This window comes from Zeugodacus cucurbitae, chromosome 2 (genome assembly GCF_028554725.1).
Source record: "Zeugodacus cucurbitae isolate PBARC_wt_2022May chromosome 2, idZeuCucr1.2, whole genome shotgun sequence".
Lineage (NCBI taxonomy): Eukaryota > Metazoa > Arthropoda > Insecta > Diptera > Tephritidae > Zeugodacus > Zeugodacus cucurbitae.
The window spans coordinates 27,246,695-27,265,829 of record NC_071667.1 but is presented as its reverse complement, the minus strand read 5'-3'; the positions used below and the strand labels follow the sequence as shown (position 1 = coordinate 27,265,829).

The 19,135-nt window shown below is 39.3% G+C and overlaps 2 protein-coding genes across 12 annotated transcripts in view; both read right to left on the bottom strand.

Moving 5' to 3' along the window:
• Positions 1-19,135, bottom strand: part of LOC105213669 (dystrophin, isoforms A/C/F/G/H) — a 397,492-nt gene that overhangs the window by 237,087 nt on the left and 141,270 nt on the right. The gene's annotated exons all lie outside the window — the stretch shown is intronic.
• LOC128922278 (dystrophin-like) overlaps positions 1-19,135 on the bottom strand; it is a 102,070-nt gene that overhangs the window by 53,639 nt on the left and 29,296 nt on the right. The window contains exon 2 of the mRNA XM_054232210.1: positions 4,568-9,527. Coding sequence (XP_054088185.1) covers positions 4,568-8,056 — 3,489 coding nt within the window. The 5' untranslated portion in view covers positions 8,057-9,527. The remainder of the gene's footprint in view (positions 1-4,567; positions 9,528-19,135) is intronic.

The following is a 19,135-nucleotide window of genomic DNA, read 5'->3' as shown; positions in this document are numbered from 1 at the left end:
ACTTTTCCACTGAAATTGCGAGTTTTTAATATGAAAAGTAAATAATTTTAAATATACAAAATATTTAGGTATATATGTACAACTGATATATGTACATATAAATACTATTAATACTTGAATACCTCACCCAGTATCTGATAAGAATTCTAAGTGTCTTGTTCAACCGCAATCAGAGTGAAATTATTTCGAGTCAGTGAATTTAACGGTAAGTATCTAAGTGAAAATGCAAATTAATTGCTCTTATCCCACCCTCAAGTTATTATTTGCATGTACTTCATCGCCCTTGACTGCGTAAATTCACACGCTTGTAATAATCGAGTTGCATTTGTGGTTTAGCGAATATTAGAAACCACAAAGTTAATTAGTAAGCGGTTAAAACTGCTCTAATTATATGAGAAAAATACATAAAGAAATAAGAATATGTCTGTTGTAAGCTAATTTTAGGCGCTAAAACAAATATGTGGATACGAACATTGCTTCAAGCTGCATTACTTTGTCATAATGATATAAAGTAAGTGACTTTTAGTAAAAATAATTTAATTAATTTTAACAGAGTATTCTAAAAACAAAAACAAAAGTAAACAAACAAAACCATTTTTAAATTAGATGCAGGCTGATCTGACTCCTATCAACTATTGTATCAGAAACCTCAACTGAATTGTAATGTAAGTGATCGATAGTGATATGTCGAAGCTAATACCAAACGAACCAGTTTTTATGTGAAATGCTAAACAGGCAAGCCAACAAATTTTCTTAAAACTTATCGAAGATTGAGCGCAGAGTTGCACTCTACATCCGTATTTAACATTTCAAAAGTTTTATCAAATCTTGTCTAAGAAATTCATAAAAATTTAACAGAAATCTCTCACTCTCTCTCTCTCTTGTAATGAAACGGTTATTTTTAACCTATAACTGACTTGCTAGGGTAGTTTCAGATCTCTGTCTCTCTGCGTAAAGGTCAGGTTGCAACTTACTAGCATAGCTCAATGTGATAGCTGTCACAGGTATTACGACTGACCCTTCCCGTATCACCTACATTCAAAGTTGTGCTATATGGCTATATGCAAAAAAGTGCCCTGAGCATATTACAAACACGTTGGAGAAAGTAATTTATATCCCATTTGGCTTGCTACGAAAACTTATGGTATGAGATCTAACATATGAGATAAATGAGGTCGATCTAGGTTCTGCGAAAGCTGAACAGAAAACTTGTATCTTCTGATCTAGTGCAGTATAAGAACGTATTTTTGGGCAGATAGTATTCCACGTGTTATATCACCGATGCTACCCATAAGTATCTTCTGGGTTGAATGAATCTAAAGATTTGGATTCATTTACTTTAGGTCACTTGGTCATTAACATGAAAATGGTAGCCATAAAACTCATATATTTATTATCATTTATTTTACCCTTCCAAGCAAACTCAATATCATGACAAGCACAAAAATTGCTCCTACACCTCATTTCCATGCCCTTATTGGAATGAAAACCCGCCGCATTATTCACCACATAACCGTCGAAAGCAAACACAACTCATCAGCTAATCAAATCCATTCAATATGTTGTAGTAAGACGCGCTCTCTTAACATATATATTGCTAAATTGAATAACTGCTGACTAGCGCCATACAACTCAATACAGTAAGCTCGGTTGACTTGCAACAGTCAATTTCGGAATTTTCAAAAATTACTAGTTTGAGGTACAAGCTTATAGCTACTTATGTGGCGAGCATAAAGCTTATCGGCAAATGATTTTCACTTGCACGCACACAAAGCCACAAAATAATTGGCGCACAACCACAAGTGAGAATAAGCGTATCACATTTTACACAGTTATGTGGCAAGGTGTGAGCAAGATTGTGACTTCCTTAACAGGTGCAGACACTTCAGCAGCACCCATAATAAGTCCCCTCATCCATTCGCCCTCAACTGACTGCTGTTCAACCCTTTCTACCCGCAAGGTGACAAAATGAGGTGTGGATGGGAGGCAGGAGCGTGCTTTACTAAGTGAAATGAAGAAGGTAAGGAAATCGTTGAATCAAAGCAGCAGCCATGTGACAACGTCTTTGGACCGAACGGATTTCTATGATATGCCAACATGTTCATTACGCGCTGCCAATGGCCACAAACCCTCGATATTCAGCATTTACATATGTATGAGTGATATATACATACATATGTATATGAATAATTTTGTATTTGCAAGTCAATATTAAATTCCTGTCGCTGTTGCCACAGCAACATGTCGCCGCTAACCGAAATCAGTTGGACAAGGTGCTATATATGCACATAGACAACAACACATATACAATCTAATATATGTACCTGAAACCACATTTATATATATACGTGTGTATGCGGCCGTGTATCACCAAAGTTTTCAGCGGTTTTTGGCAAGTGCTGCTATTCTGGTATAAGGTAGTAGTAGTGTTCTTATTTGTTCAAGTTCTGAATATATGTGTTTGCCTGCTCGTCGTGGTGACAAAGTTATTTAAATGATTGATGCTAATCAAGTAGAAATTTTCAATCTAATATGAAGCACAACCATCGGCAACCACAACGGCGAACAGCAAAAGCGTTGCCAATTAATGGTAAAATTACCCGGTTGTATATTTAAAATTGGGTATGAAAAAATTAAGAGAGAAGCTCAGGGATTGATATTATTATATGTTTTAAGAGTGTGTTACGTAACCAAGTCTCCAAAAACATGAGAATAATAGATATACTCCAACAGAAGAGAAAAATATATAAATTCGGTATTAGTGAAGACTTACTCTGATCGAGCTTTCTTCTTCCACAAACGAAATAATTAAACAGTTGAACAAATTATGGTCATAAGGTGATATGCTTTAATGTCGCTGGTTAAAACCCTGAGATCACATTAAATATTTTTTGATAATTTGTCAGATGATCATATATAACAGTTCATTTATTCCATATCACATTATCACAATAGTTACTTTTTAGTTATGTTCATTTGATTTAATTCGCTTACATTTTCGTATTTAATTTTGAATATTCTAATTTGCCCAAAACACAATTCAGTTGTTTACTTTATAATTCTTATCGTTCGATTTTTGTGAGAGCAATTTCTTAATTGTCGCTCTGCCAGCCAACTGTTTGTAACAATACAGAAACCGAACTAGCATATGCCCTACTCTTTCTAGCAAACGAAATATCACTTAATCGCCAATTCAGCACTTATTCAGCTAAATAGAAAAATTGCTGAATAAATCGTTGAATGCAAAACGTGGAAGATAAGCTTTAAGAAAGAAACTTTAAGGGTTTATTCGATAAGAAATAGTAAAGTTAACAATAAAGATAAAATATGAAATAAGTTATCGAGTATGAAAAGAACACTCTGGAGACATGGGTATACATATATATCATATTTTCTATAACTATTCATTACATAACATTCTCGAATTCAAATATTCATTACAATAAGCTAATAGTCAAATAAATTCAATTATTACCTTCTTTACAGTCATCATGGGTGTGAGAAGAATAACATATAAAATTAAATATGTACATACCTGGAATGAGAAAGTTTAAAAAATTTAATGAATATACTGTAAGCTTGTTTAGTAACTATTCATAATCTGTATTATAGTTATATAGCTACTGCCTTCATATACTGATAATCCATACATCAATTAAATTAAAAATTTATTAATAAAAATTCATATTAGTATACCCGTGAGTAGTTAATATTTTTCTATAATTTCAAACGATATTCAATTTTGAAATATCTACCTTTAAAACATCTGGCAACACTTTCGCTACGCATCAACGACCATTCCGACCAACCAACGGCAGTTTGGTGAGGAAATGAAGTGTTGCGTATTGGCGAATGGGATGGAAGTGACATAATTGTAATGGGATTTGGGACGAACACATTTTATGTGCGAGTACAATGTGACAACATATGTCAGATTTGTAGGTAAGCTCTACATATGTACGCAAACTAACCCCGCATGTACCGGCCCCACTAACACTGGGAAGGACGCAAAAGCAGCGGAGAGATGCGAAGGTTATGAAACAACAAAATCTCATTAGATTAAGTGGCATAACGGAGTAATTATGCAAGCGTGACGAAGGTACAAGGATGTGGAAGGTATGGAAGTGTCACTAGTAACTGTAATGACAATGCCATCCGATTAGTGAAATGAACTGGTTCACTAATTAAACGTAGACTGGAAGTTCTGGTTCACTAATTAAACGTAGACTGGAAGTTCGGTTGCTTTACGAGGGTGAAGAAAAGTTTAAAGATATCTTAACAAGAGCGAATTCATGAAAATAAAGAGACGAAACAGAGGACATAGGGAAAAATTATTTGGTTACTATTGGTCCTCTTCAAACGATAAGGCATCTATATTGTACGGTGACGAATGACGGAATTCAGAGCAGATATTAAGATATACATAAGATACAAATTTAAGTCATTATTAAGAGTCGCATTTATCTAATTATCACTTTCCAACTGCTGTCTATGCAGAGTGAATATATTCAAGTCCCTTAAAAATATATAATATTCACACTAGAGTGTTATTAACTGTTGGACTTACCTGACTCAGGCGATCTTGACTATCGATAATGTCAATGAACAGCCGCATGCGATCGTCGAGTATCTGAAATCCATTTCTGGGTTGCATCAACAGATTTTGCACAGCCTCACGTATGCTACCCGGTGTGGTACTACACGAACTGCTGTCATCACTATTCATGTAACCACCACCACAGCCACCGTTCGACATTTGCTGCTGTTGCTGTTGCTGTTCGCGCAATTTTAATTGTTGCGAGTGCTGACGCAAGGCATCCGAACACTTACGCAGATAATCGTAGGAACCTTTGGATTTGTACTTGTCAGCCATTTCCTGAAAGCTATCAAGTATCGCATTAAAGTCCGTCATAAGCGGTGCCGTAGAGGGTGTGGTCGTCGCACTCGTCGATTGCGAATGTGTCGATTGTGAAGGCGAAGGTGAGTTTGTGCTCGTTTGAGCACCATACGAAGCAGAGCTGGCGCCAAAAGTGCTGACGTTCGCACGACTGAGCGGCGCATAATGTGTTCCAGGATGATTTGTAGGTGATGTGCTGAGCGGTGAGTGGCTGGTTATGACACGTAGCTCGGTGGTTAGCGAGGGTGAGAGCGATGAGGTGGTACCGGCGCTTATTTTTAAGTTACCGCTACTTGCAGAGTTACTCACCACCACCTTGCTGGGACTGAGCGCTTTCAGATCTTCACTCATCAAACGCAAATTGTCGGAGATCTGATGGAAACTCTCCGAGGTAATCATTGAATGCTCACCTTGCTCATTCTCCAATTTAGACGTGGCAATTGCGCTCTTAGGACGCCGTCGTGTGGGTGGCATGCCGCTAAGCTGCACGCCAGGCGTGCCAGATGTGACGTCCGGCATCTGTAGTGGTTTGGAAATGAAAGAGTCCAGTGTTTGTGAATTGACGAGCTTCGGTTTTTCATCGGTTTCGGGTATCTTATTCGAACGTATAGCGTCGAGGAAGAGCCGGAGTTGATCGGATGGTGTGGGTAGTTCGTTGTCGCGTACTTTATTGGCAGCATTTGTGGCAGTTGTCGATTGCACAGGTGAACTGCGTAGTGTTTCGTCGAGATTCGGACGTTTATATGCCATCAAAGATTGTGGTTGCGCTGGAGATTGCGTATGTGACAACTGTTGTTGATGTGGCGTTGCCTGTTGCTGTAAATTGGTTGGCGACTTTGACTCAGTTATGGGCTTAAGCATCTCCTCTGGTATATTCTGATGATATTCGGTACGCATGGTGCTGCGTATGTTATCGAGAAATAGACGTAGCTGGTGCGAAGGTGTCTGCGGCTCGGTCGAAGAGCAGAGCGAAGCCAGCGATTTACTTACAATCTCTGGAGAGATCATATTCGAAGAGAAATTGCTGCTGCTCTGCGAGCTTGGCACCTGCAGACCTTGTGATGTCGCATTTGCACCCACTGTGAGCGAATTATTGTTGCCGCTATTTGGTTGGAGTTGCTGTGCTTTGGCGAGCTGCTGCTGTCGCTTCAGTTCAGAGAGCAATTTCGCCTGCTCCGAGTACTTACGCACACTTTCTGTTATGGTGCGTAATTGTTCAGAGTAAGCACGCAGTTGGTTCTCCAGATAGGCTTGATCGGGTGCGCTTGCGCCATATGCATAAGACAGCGGGCGATCGGTCTTGTGCCAAGTACCAGCATTCGTGACGTTGTTCGTGCTAAGCGTATTGGCAGTAGTGCTCACAGCAGCTAGGTCACCATTGTAGTTATGTTCCGCATTAATTTGACCCGATTGGCTGCGACCGTGAAAGGTGATCGAATGGCGCATGCCGCCGGTGCTTGCATTATTAGCCAACATGTTTAAATCAGAAGCGCTCGTGGCCGACAAGCTGTTGCGTATGTTATCGATGCTTGTGCTCTTCTTTCCGCTGAATTTAGGTGTAGGACTACCGGCATCCGGCTGTGGACTACCCTGTGACTGCCGCGTGTTTGTAACGCCTGGCGGAAATCGACGCATGGGTATTGGTGGAGGCTGATAGAGTCCAACCGGTTTGGACTCGTTGTTGAAGCGATCCAAACTGCGTGGCCGTGGCGCTGTGCCACCGTTCAACTGCGCGCTATTCACTGCTGGTGAAAGCGGTTGCTGTGGCGATTGCGGCGGCTGTTGTTCGCTGAAAGCTTTGAGTGGACGCGGCGTGCTGTGCGACCGACGTGGCACAATCGGTTGCTGCAGCAACCCGCTACCCGCTGTCTGTTGTTGGTGTAATTGTAAACCAGCGCTGGATATATTTTGATTACGATGCAGTGGCACTGGTGGACAGTAATTGCTAGTGGAAGCGGCAGAGCTCGTCACGACAATGTTCAAAGATGTTGGTGTATGTGTTGCATTGCCGCTCAACTTGAGCGGTAGTGTTGTGTGTGGCGCACGCGTTGGGCTGTTACGGTATTGTTGAAAAAGCGCCGCATACAAAGCCTCTTTGTCCACGCTGGTCGCAGGAGTGGGCGTGCCCGCCGACGTTGTTGCACTGACGCCGGACGTAGGTGTGCCCGAGTTACTGCCAGTGCCGCCACTGCGTAATTGCTGCTGCTGGCGCGTGAGTTGCAACAAGCGCTGTTGTTGTTGCTGTAAATGGGCGTGCTGTTGCCGCAGCTGCTCCTCCTGCTGCAGCTGATGTCGAGAGGCGTAGTCCACAAAGCTGTTGGGCATCGCCTTAGGCGTGCGCCGCAGCGTGCTGTAAGCCAGATCATTAGTGTTGCTGCTGTTGTAACTGGTCGCGCCCGAAGTGGATGTAGTAGACACCGCTGCGGAGCTGTTCGCCGACATGCTGGCGCTCATGGAGGCAACAGCAATGCTGTGCGGTCGCGTTTGTTTGTGCGCGCGAAAACGTTGCGGTTCCGCATACTCGGGCATCTCATAGCCGCCACTGTGTGACGCGCCAGCAAGACTGTTTGTACTACCGCTTATTGCTGCAGACGTTGTTGGTGCTGTTGTTGTTGTTGTGGCATAACCAAAAGCCATTACAGGCGCAGCTGTTGTCTCCGTGGGTGAGGGACTATTCAGAAAAGGATTATTGCCTTTCAGCGCAATCGGCGCGGCCGTACTGCCGCAAAGCGGTGGCGCCACGGTGGTGAATTGTGTCGGTGTTGGCGGTTGATACTCGCTAATGTGCAGGTCCAGCGCGCGTTCGCGCTGTTCGCGCTGCAATTGCAATTGCTTCAGTTGCAAATGCGGCTGTGGCTGTGGCTGTGGCTGTGGCTGTGGCTGTGACTGTTGACTGGAAACACTGCCAAGCATCGGATTATAGTGCTTCAAAAAGGCATTATTGCTGCCACCGTTGCCTTGATGAGCGCCAATATCGTTGTTGATTTTATTTGTGTTTCCGTTGTTTGTATGCTGCATTGTTGCACCGTTCGACAGCGTGTTGCCGACTTGCAATGTTGTATCGGAGCTTGTCGGTCCGCCACTGCTGCTCGGTGTGCTTGTCGCTGTGGCAGCGCCAGCAGCAGCTGGATAGCCCGTTATGCGAAAACCACCATTCATTGGTGTTGTTGCTGTTGTAGTACTACTTACAGTACTAGTGCTACTACTGTTGCGGCCCGTTGTGTCGTGTGTTGCAAGTAGTTGTTATGCTTGCGGAAGCTGCTGTTTCACTTTGTGTATGACGGGCATAAATGTTGTTGCAATTTGTGTGACCAGTGTGGTTCTTGTATCTTGTAGCAAGTATACTTGCAACTTATGCGCAACGCACTGAGTTGCAAGTACTATGCGCTGCCTTAATTATACTCTGTTGTAGGCGAACTGCGTCTGTACAGAGGCCTGTTAAAATCACAAATCCCAGTGGCTATTGAATTTGCTGCGGTTTAAAAGCTTGTCATTGTTGTTGTAATTGTAGTTTATTCTTTTGTTCTAGCATCACTTTGTTGTCAGCTTTTGCTTTGTTTTGCCTGTTGCACGTACTCTTGTACTGTCTGCTGTACGTTTGACTTTAAATTGTGTTGTTGTTGTTACAATTGAGTGTTGAAAGTGCATGCAATTAACAAGTTGTTTCACCAATGCTCTGTAATTGCTACTACAATTGTTGCTGTTGTTGTTTAAATGCCTCGTTTTCACACGTTTGTGTTATATTCTGGTGCGTACTGCTTAAAACACTACATTGTTGTTGTATTTTTTTGTAATATTTCTTGTTGTTGTTGTTTTCTCCCACCACCTTCCGCTTGCTCAATTATAATGCGCTTTCGCTGTGAATTTCGATCATAAAATTGTTGCAACAACTTGAGTTGTTGTTTTTGTTATTGCCAATTGCGTCCTTTTGCTCTACTGCACGTTAATTACATTCTTCTGCATGATTCGTCGGCCATTGTGTTGGCCACCCAATTGAAACAGAAACACACACACACGCTATAAGACTTGCAACACTGTCACCAGCGGTCGGCCGCTCGTTTGGTCGGTGCTGTTATCCTCCAGCTGTGGTCGCCGCAACCAAGTTGCCACGTTGTCAGTTATCCTCGAGTAGATGATTAATTCTTTCCTTAATTTGCTGACATGCTACTTGCAACATGAAAGCAGCTTGTATATGCTTGCAACAGGATTACGTTAACCTAACGGCAGGGACAGTTACATTAAGTATACGCCGCACTGCGTCTTTATTTACCTTACTCTACCTTTTCTTGTTTTGAATTTTCACTTAAATTTATTTTTCACTCGCTTTTTGTTGTTGTTCTTTAGTGTTGCACCTTCCTTAAGCGCAGGTCCACCAACTCGCTTGATTGTTAAACTATTTTTTTGTTTTTTTTTTCGTTGCACTTATAGTCATTTATATTATTATATTTGTTGTTATGACATTTTATTTGTTGTTGTATTCGTTTTCCTTTTGTGCAATTTCAACAATTCGCTGCAATTGCAATTATTTTCATCACAGTTACTGTACGGTTGCAACTATTTTTATTGCGGTTTTCATTTCGACTGCTTTGTTGCATGCACCGCACATGTAACGACTACCGTATAACTGTAACTATGGTTGATGACATTTTTAATGGAATTTTTGACGAAAGCCAAATACAATTGGATTGCATTCGCGCCGAAGCTGAAGCAAACACGCACGCACATATATGTGTACATACATATGTATTTGACCGAATGAAATTATTATGAATTGAAATTGGTTTTGTAAAAGGTTTCTTTATTCTTGAATTATAAAACCACATTTATATGATATTTTTGTTGAACTCTTTTTTAATAAACAAACTATTCCATAGAAATTGAATACATCGTTATGATTTAAAATAAATTATCCAAAAGTTCCCCAATACTTTATAGTTTGCTTTAAAATATTTTTATAATATAAAATACAAGTGGCAACCCGACAAAAAATATTTTCAACAGCAAACTTTTTTAAAACCCTTTGATTTGATCCACTTTCTTAAAATTTTTATTATATATCTAACAGAATTGAATTTTCTAAAAGGTGGCAGCACTGTCCAAAATTAGTTTCGATCGTGAGACTTTTTAAACCAGATTGTAAGGTTTCATATAAACTTTAAATTTATATTGAAAATTTGAAACACGTGGCAACCCTCTTGATATATTATACAATCTGATGGCTAGGCATAAGATAAATGCCGGTCAAATTAGTTTGTGATTTTAATAATTTAGTCCAAAAGCCATTAAGTAATAAAAGGTATAGAATGAATTTTTCAAAAAGTGGCAGCACCTCTTAAAAACAATTTTGACTGTAAGACTTTTTAAAAATTATTGGGAGCACAAGCACAGTCAGATAACCACATTTATATTTCTTCATATTCATGGTTATCTTATAAACATCCATACGTCGCTTTTGGATTACCACTGATAAAGTGTGCATTGTTTGTAAATTCCCTAAAGACTGACTACTTTTTAGCTAAATTGACAAATGTGCGAATAAATTTCTAAGTAAAATACAACAACAACACACCGAAATTTATGACACCTGTTTATTTAGTGGCGCTGGAACTTCTCACTATATTAGCAATTCCCCCAAAGTATATAGGAGTACATACATATAATAAATGGGTGCTCGAGTACGCATCATCTTAGTCCTTCCTCTAAAACACTTTCCGCACATTTTTCATCACGTTGACACCTTTCATATGCAACGCATTCACCTTATTTCCAAACATCAGATCCATCAAAGCGTACGAGATGGCTTGGCGGTTTCCCAAGCACACGGCGTGGAACTCAGTGCAACGGGCAGAGGCAACAAAAACGTAAGACCGACCGAGCGACCGGCACACAAGGGTAGCACCGAAAGTGAGTGTGACAAGGCGTCTTTACCATATTCTCCGCCATGGATAATCCATTTTGCGCATAAATTTTGCACAATGAGCTTAGAAACTTTCAACACGACAGCCGAGCGGTTGACATGGCAGGAGACGGCAAAGAGAAGGAGTGCGGTTGAGTAGCAGAAAGCCGGTTGTTTGACAGCTTTGTGCAAGACTCGTTTGTTTTGATGCGCAAAGCTTTTGTAAATATTTAATAAAAAATGCGCATAAATTATATTTTCATATTGCATAAATACGCTCTGACGCAGACATTGATCTGCATGTGGCATACGAATTTATTTGTGTGAATATGCATAAGAAACGCATACTTTATACTACCTTGTTGAATTCTAAAATTCCGCTAAATGAAAGCTCCGGCAGAATTGAAGACAGCATATGTCAAAAGTTTTGAAGCTTTAAAAAAAAATCTGGGAAATCTGAGGAATTATTTTGGTTTTTATATTCCATCAATCTGATAAGAAACATTTGGTTACATTTGACCCCTCATATTACATCGAATATTTTTTTATTACTTTCTTCCATAGGTGCTCAAGAAATAATTGCGAGCTCGAGCTTTCTTTCCAAAATCATATTAAAAATCAAGTTTAAAAAAACAAAATTTATTTAATATATTACTAATTGAATAACAATGTACTTTTGTTTAGAGGGAAATATCCATGAAGGTGTGAAATGTTGGGTTTGTTGGTATGAAACCAAAAATTAAGCAAAGAGTGTCCTCATTTTTCTTAATTGTATATGGTGATATCACATCATAGCATGATATCATTGGATGAAATACAACATTATTACATCACATCCTAACACTTCATCATTAATAGCACCAAATAACATATATATATATATTTGGCGTAGGAACCGCTTTAAGCGATTATAGCCGAATCCACCAGAGCGCGCCACTCATTCCTCCTTTTTGCTTTTTGGCGCCAACTGGAAACACCAAGTGAAGCCAGGTCACTTTGCACTTGGTCTTTCCACCGGAGTGGAGGTCGTCCTCTTCCGCGGCTTCCTCCAGCGGGTACTGCATCGAATACTTTCAGAGCTGGAGTGTTTTCTTCCATCCGTACAACATGACCTAGCCAGCGTAGCCGCTGTTTTTTTATTCGCTGAACTATGTCAATGTCGTCGTATAAATCGTACAGCTCATCGTTCCATCGTCTGCGGTATTCGCCGTTGCCAATGTTTAGAGGACCATAAATCTTGCGCAAAACCTTTCTCTCGAAAACCCCAAGAGTCGTCTCATCGGATGTTGTCATCGTCCACGCTTCAGCGCCATACATCAGGACGGGAATAATGAGCGACTTATAGAGTTTGATTTTGGTTCGTCGAGAGAGGACTTTACTTTTCAATTGCCTACTCAGTCCAAAGTAGCACCTGTTGGCAAGAGTGATTCTGCGTTGGATTTCAAGGCTGACATTGTTGGTGTTGTTAATGCTGGTTCCCAGATAAACGAAATTATCTACAACTTCAAAGTTATGACTGTCAACAGTGACGTGGGAGCCAAGACGCGAGTGCGCTGACTGTTTGTTTGATGACAGGAGATATTTCGTCTTGTCCTCATTCACCACCAGACCCATACGCTTCGCTTCTTTATCTAGTCTGGAAAACGCAGAACAAACGGCGCGGTTGTTGCTTCCGATGATATCAATATCATCGGCATACGCCAGGAGCTGTACACTCTTGTAGAAGATTGTACCCTCTCTATTTAGTTCTGCAGCTCGTATTATTTTTTCCAGCAATAGATTGAAGAAGTCGCACGATAGTGAGTCACCCTGTCCAAATAACATACTTTATCGTAAAATCACATCATATCATAAAATAAAACTTCATTATGTCATCACAAAATATCATGCAGTGATAATATCACATCACATCACCATATATCATCTTATAACACCATCATACGGATTAGCACAATAGAGAATTTAGAACTTTGAGCCTTCACATCAAGATAAGATATCACATCACATTATCGCTATATCAGATCTAATGGAACAAAATGATATTTCATCATAGCACATGCTAAATATTAAATTCCATAAAGCTACAATTATGTTATTAACTGACAAAATGACAATTATAAATTTAATAAATAAAAATAGTAATACATTCCTACATAATTAACCCGCACATCATATCACATCAAACAAAATCAAACATTAACTCAACCGAAATTTAATCAAATATTTTAAACTTCAAACTCATCACATAACATCATATGACATCAAATCATATAAATAAAATTCCTCTAAATTTCCGTATTTGATGCCAATTTATGAGAAAAAAGAAAAAATTTGCTTAATATCACCACTTCTTTAACACTGTAAAGATGTGCTCTAGGTCAATATGTGTGGCACTTTTCAATCAAATATAAACTAAACCAATATATGCAGCTATTCTGTTGAAAATATACCTACGGTTTATAGAGAAATAGCACTTTTAAGCCTCTTTCATTAAAACACCACACGCTTTACACACAATCCATTCAACATTACTGTCAGTCGACATCTTCATTTGAATCATTTGAGTTATTTTGTAAATGCTGTTGTCTAACATCATTGCAAAATCCAACTAAATACTTTCGTGTTGAGTTTTAAACAACGTGCCGAACGGCACAACTCTAAATATATTAGCATCAATCTCCTTCTGGAAACTATGCAGTGCTGGCATTTTGCTAATGGACATAACTCAATACTGTTGTCTCGACATTTAGTCGTAGCAATTGTTTGATTTTCATTGGCAAGAGCAGTACTTTGAGTGCAGCATTGTACAAATATTTATAATAAAATACGCATTTTTGTGTACGACAAAAGGTGAAGGTTTCCATTATGTCTAGGGGAGATAAATGCCGTCTGCACTATTCGCATTTTCTTCTGAAAATAGAATGACAATGAATCTTCAATGTTGATGAGATTTATTTACAGAATTTTTACTCTCTCTCTTCTTCTCTTTCTTTCAACTTTCTTTACAAACTTTATTTGAAAAAATTGTATTGAACACGAAAGGAACTCATTTGACCAGGAAATTAAAAACGAATTAAGAATTTTAATTAAATAGTCATAGAATTTATGGTTATGTTGCTGGTCCATTCGTTAAGCCACCAAAGCTTTCACTAGGTGAAATCTCTAAAATGTCTTTTTCATTTGTTATAAGTAAAAGCTCAATTGAATACCTAGCAAAGTTTAAAGCCTAAAAATTGTGTTACGTGATATTGAAATTAGCATTTGTCTGTATTTTTTATCTACTAGAAATATCTCAACAGTTCAGTGACCGCTTTCGAAATATTCTTCCTCTATTAACTTGAGCTTTTGTATATGAAAGTGTACAAATTTTGCTCCTAATTTCCGTCTTGCCAAAATGTAAACAAATCCTTTTAGGACAACATATGCAAATGCGCCGTCAAATCCCTTGTCAAACCACAGCCCATATGGGGATTTCCTAACAAAATGTCTTGTCTCGTTGCCTTATTTCTACGAGTATGTGTTTGCGAGTCTATGTACGTGCTCGTCACATTTATTTATCTTTTCAAACAATAGTTTATGTAAAGCTCTGAAGAGACAGTTGAACAGGAAATAGGAAATTTGAGTGACTTCGTTGTTGGCGTTCTTCATTATTATTTCTTGCACTTGATTTTGTAAATCACTTGTGCGGTCCCTTGTCAATTGGAAGTTGTAGAGACAGTCAGTAAAGCTGCGTGTTTGCTAAGAATTTTGTTTTACAAGAATTTACAAAAAATTTCTTAAAAGAGGAACCCAAAGAGGTTGGTCGAAAATAATGGTAATATAATAATAATTTTCTTTTAAGCGAGTGGCAAAAGAACACTCGCTAAACTAGCAAAATCGCTTTAAAACTGCATACACAGTTATGTAAGCAAAGCGGCCTATAAGTTTGATAGTTGTGCTTTTATCCGTGTTGTTAGATATACTCAGGTGATATTTTAACAGGTTTGGGTGTTCTTTTGACACTCGCTTATAAAAAATATTTCTTTCCATAATTACTTTTTTAATTTCTCAACTATAGCTCCATTCATTGCCTCAAAAAATTTCCAAAAAAAGTCAGGCCAATGAATTAATTTACGTAGATAAATCATGACAAGCGTATATTTAACCAGCACTCTTATCTATCGTCCGCTATGCAGTAACCTACGCATAAATTATGTCACTGAGGAACGAAATATTGCAACAACATCAACAATATGTTATTTTGATGAGCATTTCAAGTTTTTTTGCTAATTTGAAAAATTACACAAACACTAATTTGTTATAGTGCCACATTAACCTGCCTCAAACGAGTTGCAAGCACAAGATTCCTGATGTTCGTAATTCCCATGATAGTGGTGGCTTTGCATATAACATATGTATATACTGATATGCACATATATGAAGTTATATGTACATATGAACGTCTGAACCGTAAACACATATTAATTTTCAGCTTTTATGTTCACATAATAAAGGATACAACTTTAATGAATACAAACAGCAAGAATTAATACGACAAAATAACAACAACAACAAAAAATAGCTAATAAAGCAAAAAGTGACTGCTTCCACAGCGTTGAGTAAGTAAGCTGAAAAATAGTGTGAAGGTCAACGAGAGTGTATACATCCATACACAAGTGCACAGAGTAACTTAGGAATCTTTGTATGTATGTATATACGTATACAATTCCATCCATGTGTCCCTGCTTTCACATGTCAATGCCTCACCAGACCACTAAAACTATTTAATTCAGCTATTCTGTGAGCGTTGCTTGTATTGGCTCGCATTGCTTGTGGCTGTGTGTATGTATATATGCGTGTTTGTGTGCGCCTATTTTATTTGTTTGCATCTAAATTTTCTGCTGGAAGACATTATTCGCATAATCACTTTGTAACCGCAGGCATTCACGCTGCTGAAAACGCTCCTTTGCTGGCGTCAATGGCAATTTTACTACGTTATTTACTCGTTACGCTATTTATGTGTATGTACCGCTATGATAGTGTGCGTGTGTGTCCTTGTGGTTGTATATGTGTTAGACACGTGTCACAGTCAACATTAATTGCTAATCTCCAAACGACAAGTGTCGCAGAAATGTTGGCAGTTTGTGTATGAAGATTCTCTCACATGAGAGTGAGTTGACTTACCGTTAGGCAGAGGAGGTGTGTAGGAACTTATAAGCACGGAAATATGCGAGACAAAAATAAGAAATATGAAAACTAGTGTGAGACGTAGCTTAGACATCAGGGAATATTAATGAAAGAGAGAGCAAAAAATGCAGAGGAAACACAATTTGGTCATCTTTTAGAAATCTTATTTGCAGTATATTTATTATAAAATAATTTACTCCTATTATGAAGTACCATATATAGAAATAAGTGAGATAAATTTCCAGTATCCCAGAACAAACTAATTCACTCATAACCTAAAAAATAGTAGGACTTTATGAATTTTTTTAGAAGCAAAACTACAAATAATAAATTTTGTGTGATGAAAAACAACAATAAACCACAATGCAACCAACACCCGCATTAAAAGAACAATCGTCGGTAAAAGAGAATGTATCTAACGGTATCTCGGGCACCTCAAGATGACATCGTGAATAAAATACGTATTTAAGAGTGGGGCGTGTTCTGATGACCTTAAAATTGCGGCGACTGCAAACCATCCCAAGGAACATTAGGCCATTGTGAGAACGGAGCTCAGACTTATAACAGACTATAAGTAAATATTTGATTAGCTTTGGTGAATTTCAAACGCGGAAAGAACCTAAAGCTTATTCTCCAAGAATAGTGGAAATTCTTCGGTGAAACACAATATCTTTTAAAATCAATTTTGATCGATATAGATATGTGTAATCATCCCCAGACATAATTTCCAAAGATTCCTATAGCCCCTTTGAATCATCATCAGTTATTATTTTTTCAATTAACCGCTAATAAAAGCATTCAACTAAGATAATTTTCCTTCACTCATCGGACAAATGATGCCACCAAGTGAGCTTTTGTACGTTTATCCAACTGTAATTAACATATTTGTATACATTGCCACATTGTGTGCTCCCTCACCACTAACCTACTTTGGTGCAAGTTCAATTCTCACAACGCCGCTGTGTGCAACAACAACGTTAACGTCACTAATTTCGGCGTTTAACTAACTGTCATAAAAGTTTCTGCGCGCGCTATGACTAACCACATAACCACAAACAAATATTACGTAATATTGCCGAAACTTCAGCCCCCAAAGAACTTCGCCAGCGCATCGTTCGATTTTACCAATTCTCAAACAGGACGCTTTACCACAACTTTGGATTCGCTAACTTGACATGCGGGAAATCAGTTTGTACGCTTTTGGGGTACACTGCATATCCTTTCAATTTACCGAGCATAATCAATGCTCAGACGGACACACATTCACGTTGATACCCGCTCGTAAGCTGCTGGCCGGTGACACACCCATTGCATGTTTTTGCCATCACTAATTGGCCAACTTAAGTGTCGTTACGCTACGTGTCTTACTTTCATGGTACACCCTTATGCGCGGGGGTGTGTGTATGTATGGCGTCTTTTTGGGTTGATTTTGCTTTTTCAATTAGTGGACACAACGTTCCATAATGGAACACGGCGGCAAAGCACGCGTGCCAGAGTTTGTGCTTTCTTCGTTCGACCGCACGCAAAGCTCAGCAAGCAAATAGGCAAAGAAAGATAGCGGCGAAGAGATAAAAATCAGCATGCGGCGAGTTGAAAAAGGACGTTACAAAATGAAATAAGCTCTGCATTAGTAGCGCCGCTTTCGGTAACTCTAAGGAAGCCGCAAACGTGTTTATCGCAACTTTAACTAACTCATCTCTATTTCCCGTACTCAGAGTCCAACCGACCGGCACTCTACATACAGTATACTACAAAGAGTATTTGTTATCCTTTTTCGCACCTTTTCTCTGTCCGTTTACCCACCCATACATATATATTCAGTGCGCTTTGAGTTTATTACCGCAACGGTGATCCATTAAGCAGGAAAACTCCTTTTCTTCCTGTTCCTGCTTGCCTCCGTTGTTTATTTAAGCTCAACCCACACACCTTGGCTCACCGACAGCCGCACGCAGACAGCTGAGTTTGACGCCCGTGTATAGTCACAAGTCGTTTGCTTAAGTCTGCTGCTAAGCTTTTGGCACTTGTTTCGCATTTCCACATACCGTTCGCCTGCTGGACGTTTGGGCACCTCTCTTATCTCGCATGCTATCCGAAGAAAACGCCAGCTGCCAGCGCCGCCCAAGTGCTGATACAGGCTGCCGCCGTTGTGCACTCAAACCTTAATTCATTTACATTACTCCGCTAGTTGGTCATTCATTTAGTATGCGATACCTTGGTATGTGTCGAATCTATGTTGCTCGGTGTTCTGTCATTCCTGTATTTGTCTTGTTCGGCGCTTGTCGTGCGCTATCGCACCTGACATCAGCCGCATCGAGGGGATGACTGTTGTGAAAAGAAGCATAAAAATACCGAGGGGAAGCTGCCCAATGAATTTATGTCCCATCTGCGTGGTCATTCTGGGTTCGCTTTATTGTTTTTCGTCCCCATTCGTTCTTGCCGTCTCTTCGTAACAAATACGAATGCTTAGTATTTTTGCGGTTTTACTGCAGCATTTTATTATCGTTTACTGCTCGCCTTAACTACACCAACTATTTCGCTGTGGTTTTATTGTATTTTAATGCATAGCAGCAGGAGTCGTCTTAGGCTATGCACAGAGTGGCGCGCTGAGCGAAATGATGTAAAAGCGAGGCAGAATTTAGTTGTGAGTGTGCCCCACTTACATCAAAACTACATTTCATTGCATTTTATTTTCATTAGAGTACGGTCTCCCGTTCCACTGTGTTCTTAGCCTTACACCATTACATTCATTCATCTGTCACTAGTGTCGATTATCAACATTATTTCAATGAAGTTACAAGAGTCTCTGTACGCGCTTAGTTTCTTATTCCCCCAATTTCTGCTACGTTTCATTCGTTGGATTGGAGTTTTAAATACCAATCTAATGTCTCACATCAAACCTTTACTCTCTAAGCGTGTCACCCACCGCTTGGCCCTGTTGACCAGCGCAACAGCGAAATTCTTCAGTGGTTTTAGTCATCCACACTTTGCTGGTTGTTAACAGCGTAGTTTGATTTTGCTTTACCCTTTTCACCAATTCGACTCCAGAACCATATAGTTAACATTGAGGATATTCGTGGTATGCCCTCTGCTTCCCAGAAGCGCGCTCAATTATTCGCTACACTTTTCGATGATTTTTGGTCTCGTTTTACCACTTTTGCGGTTTTCATACTCTTTTA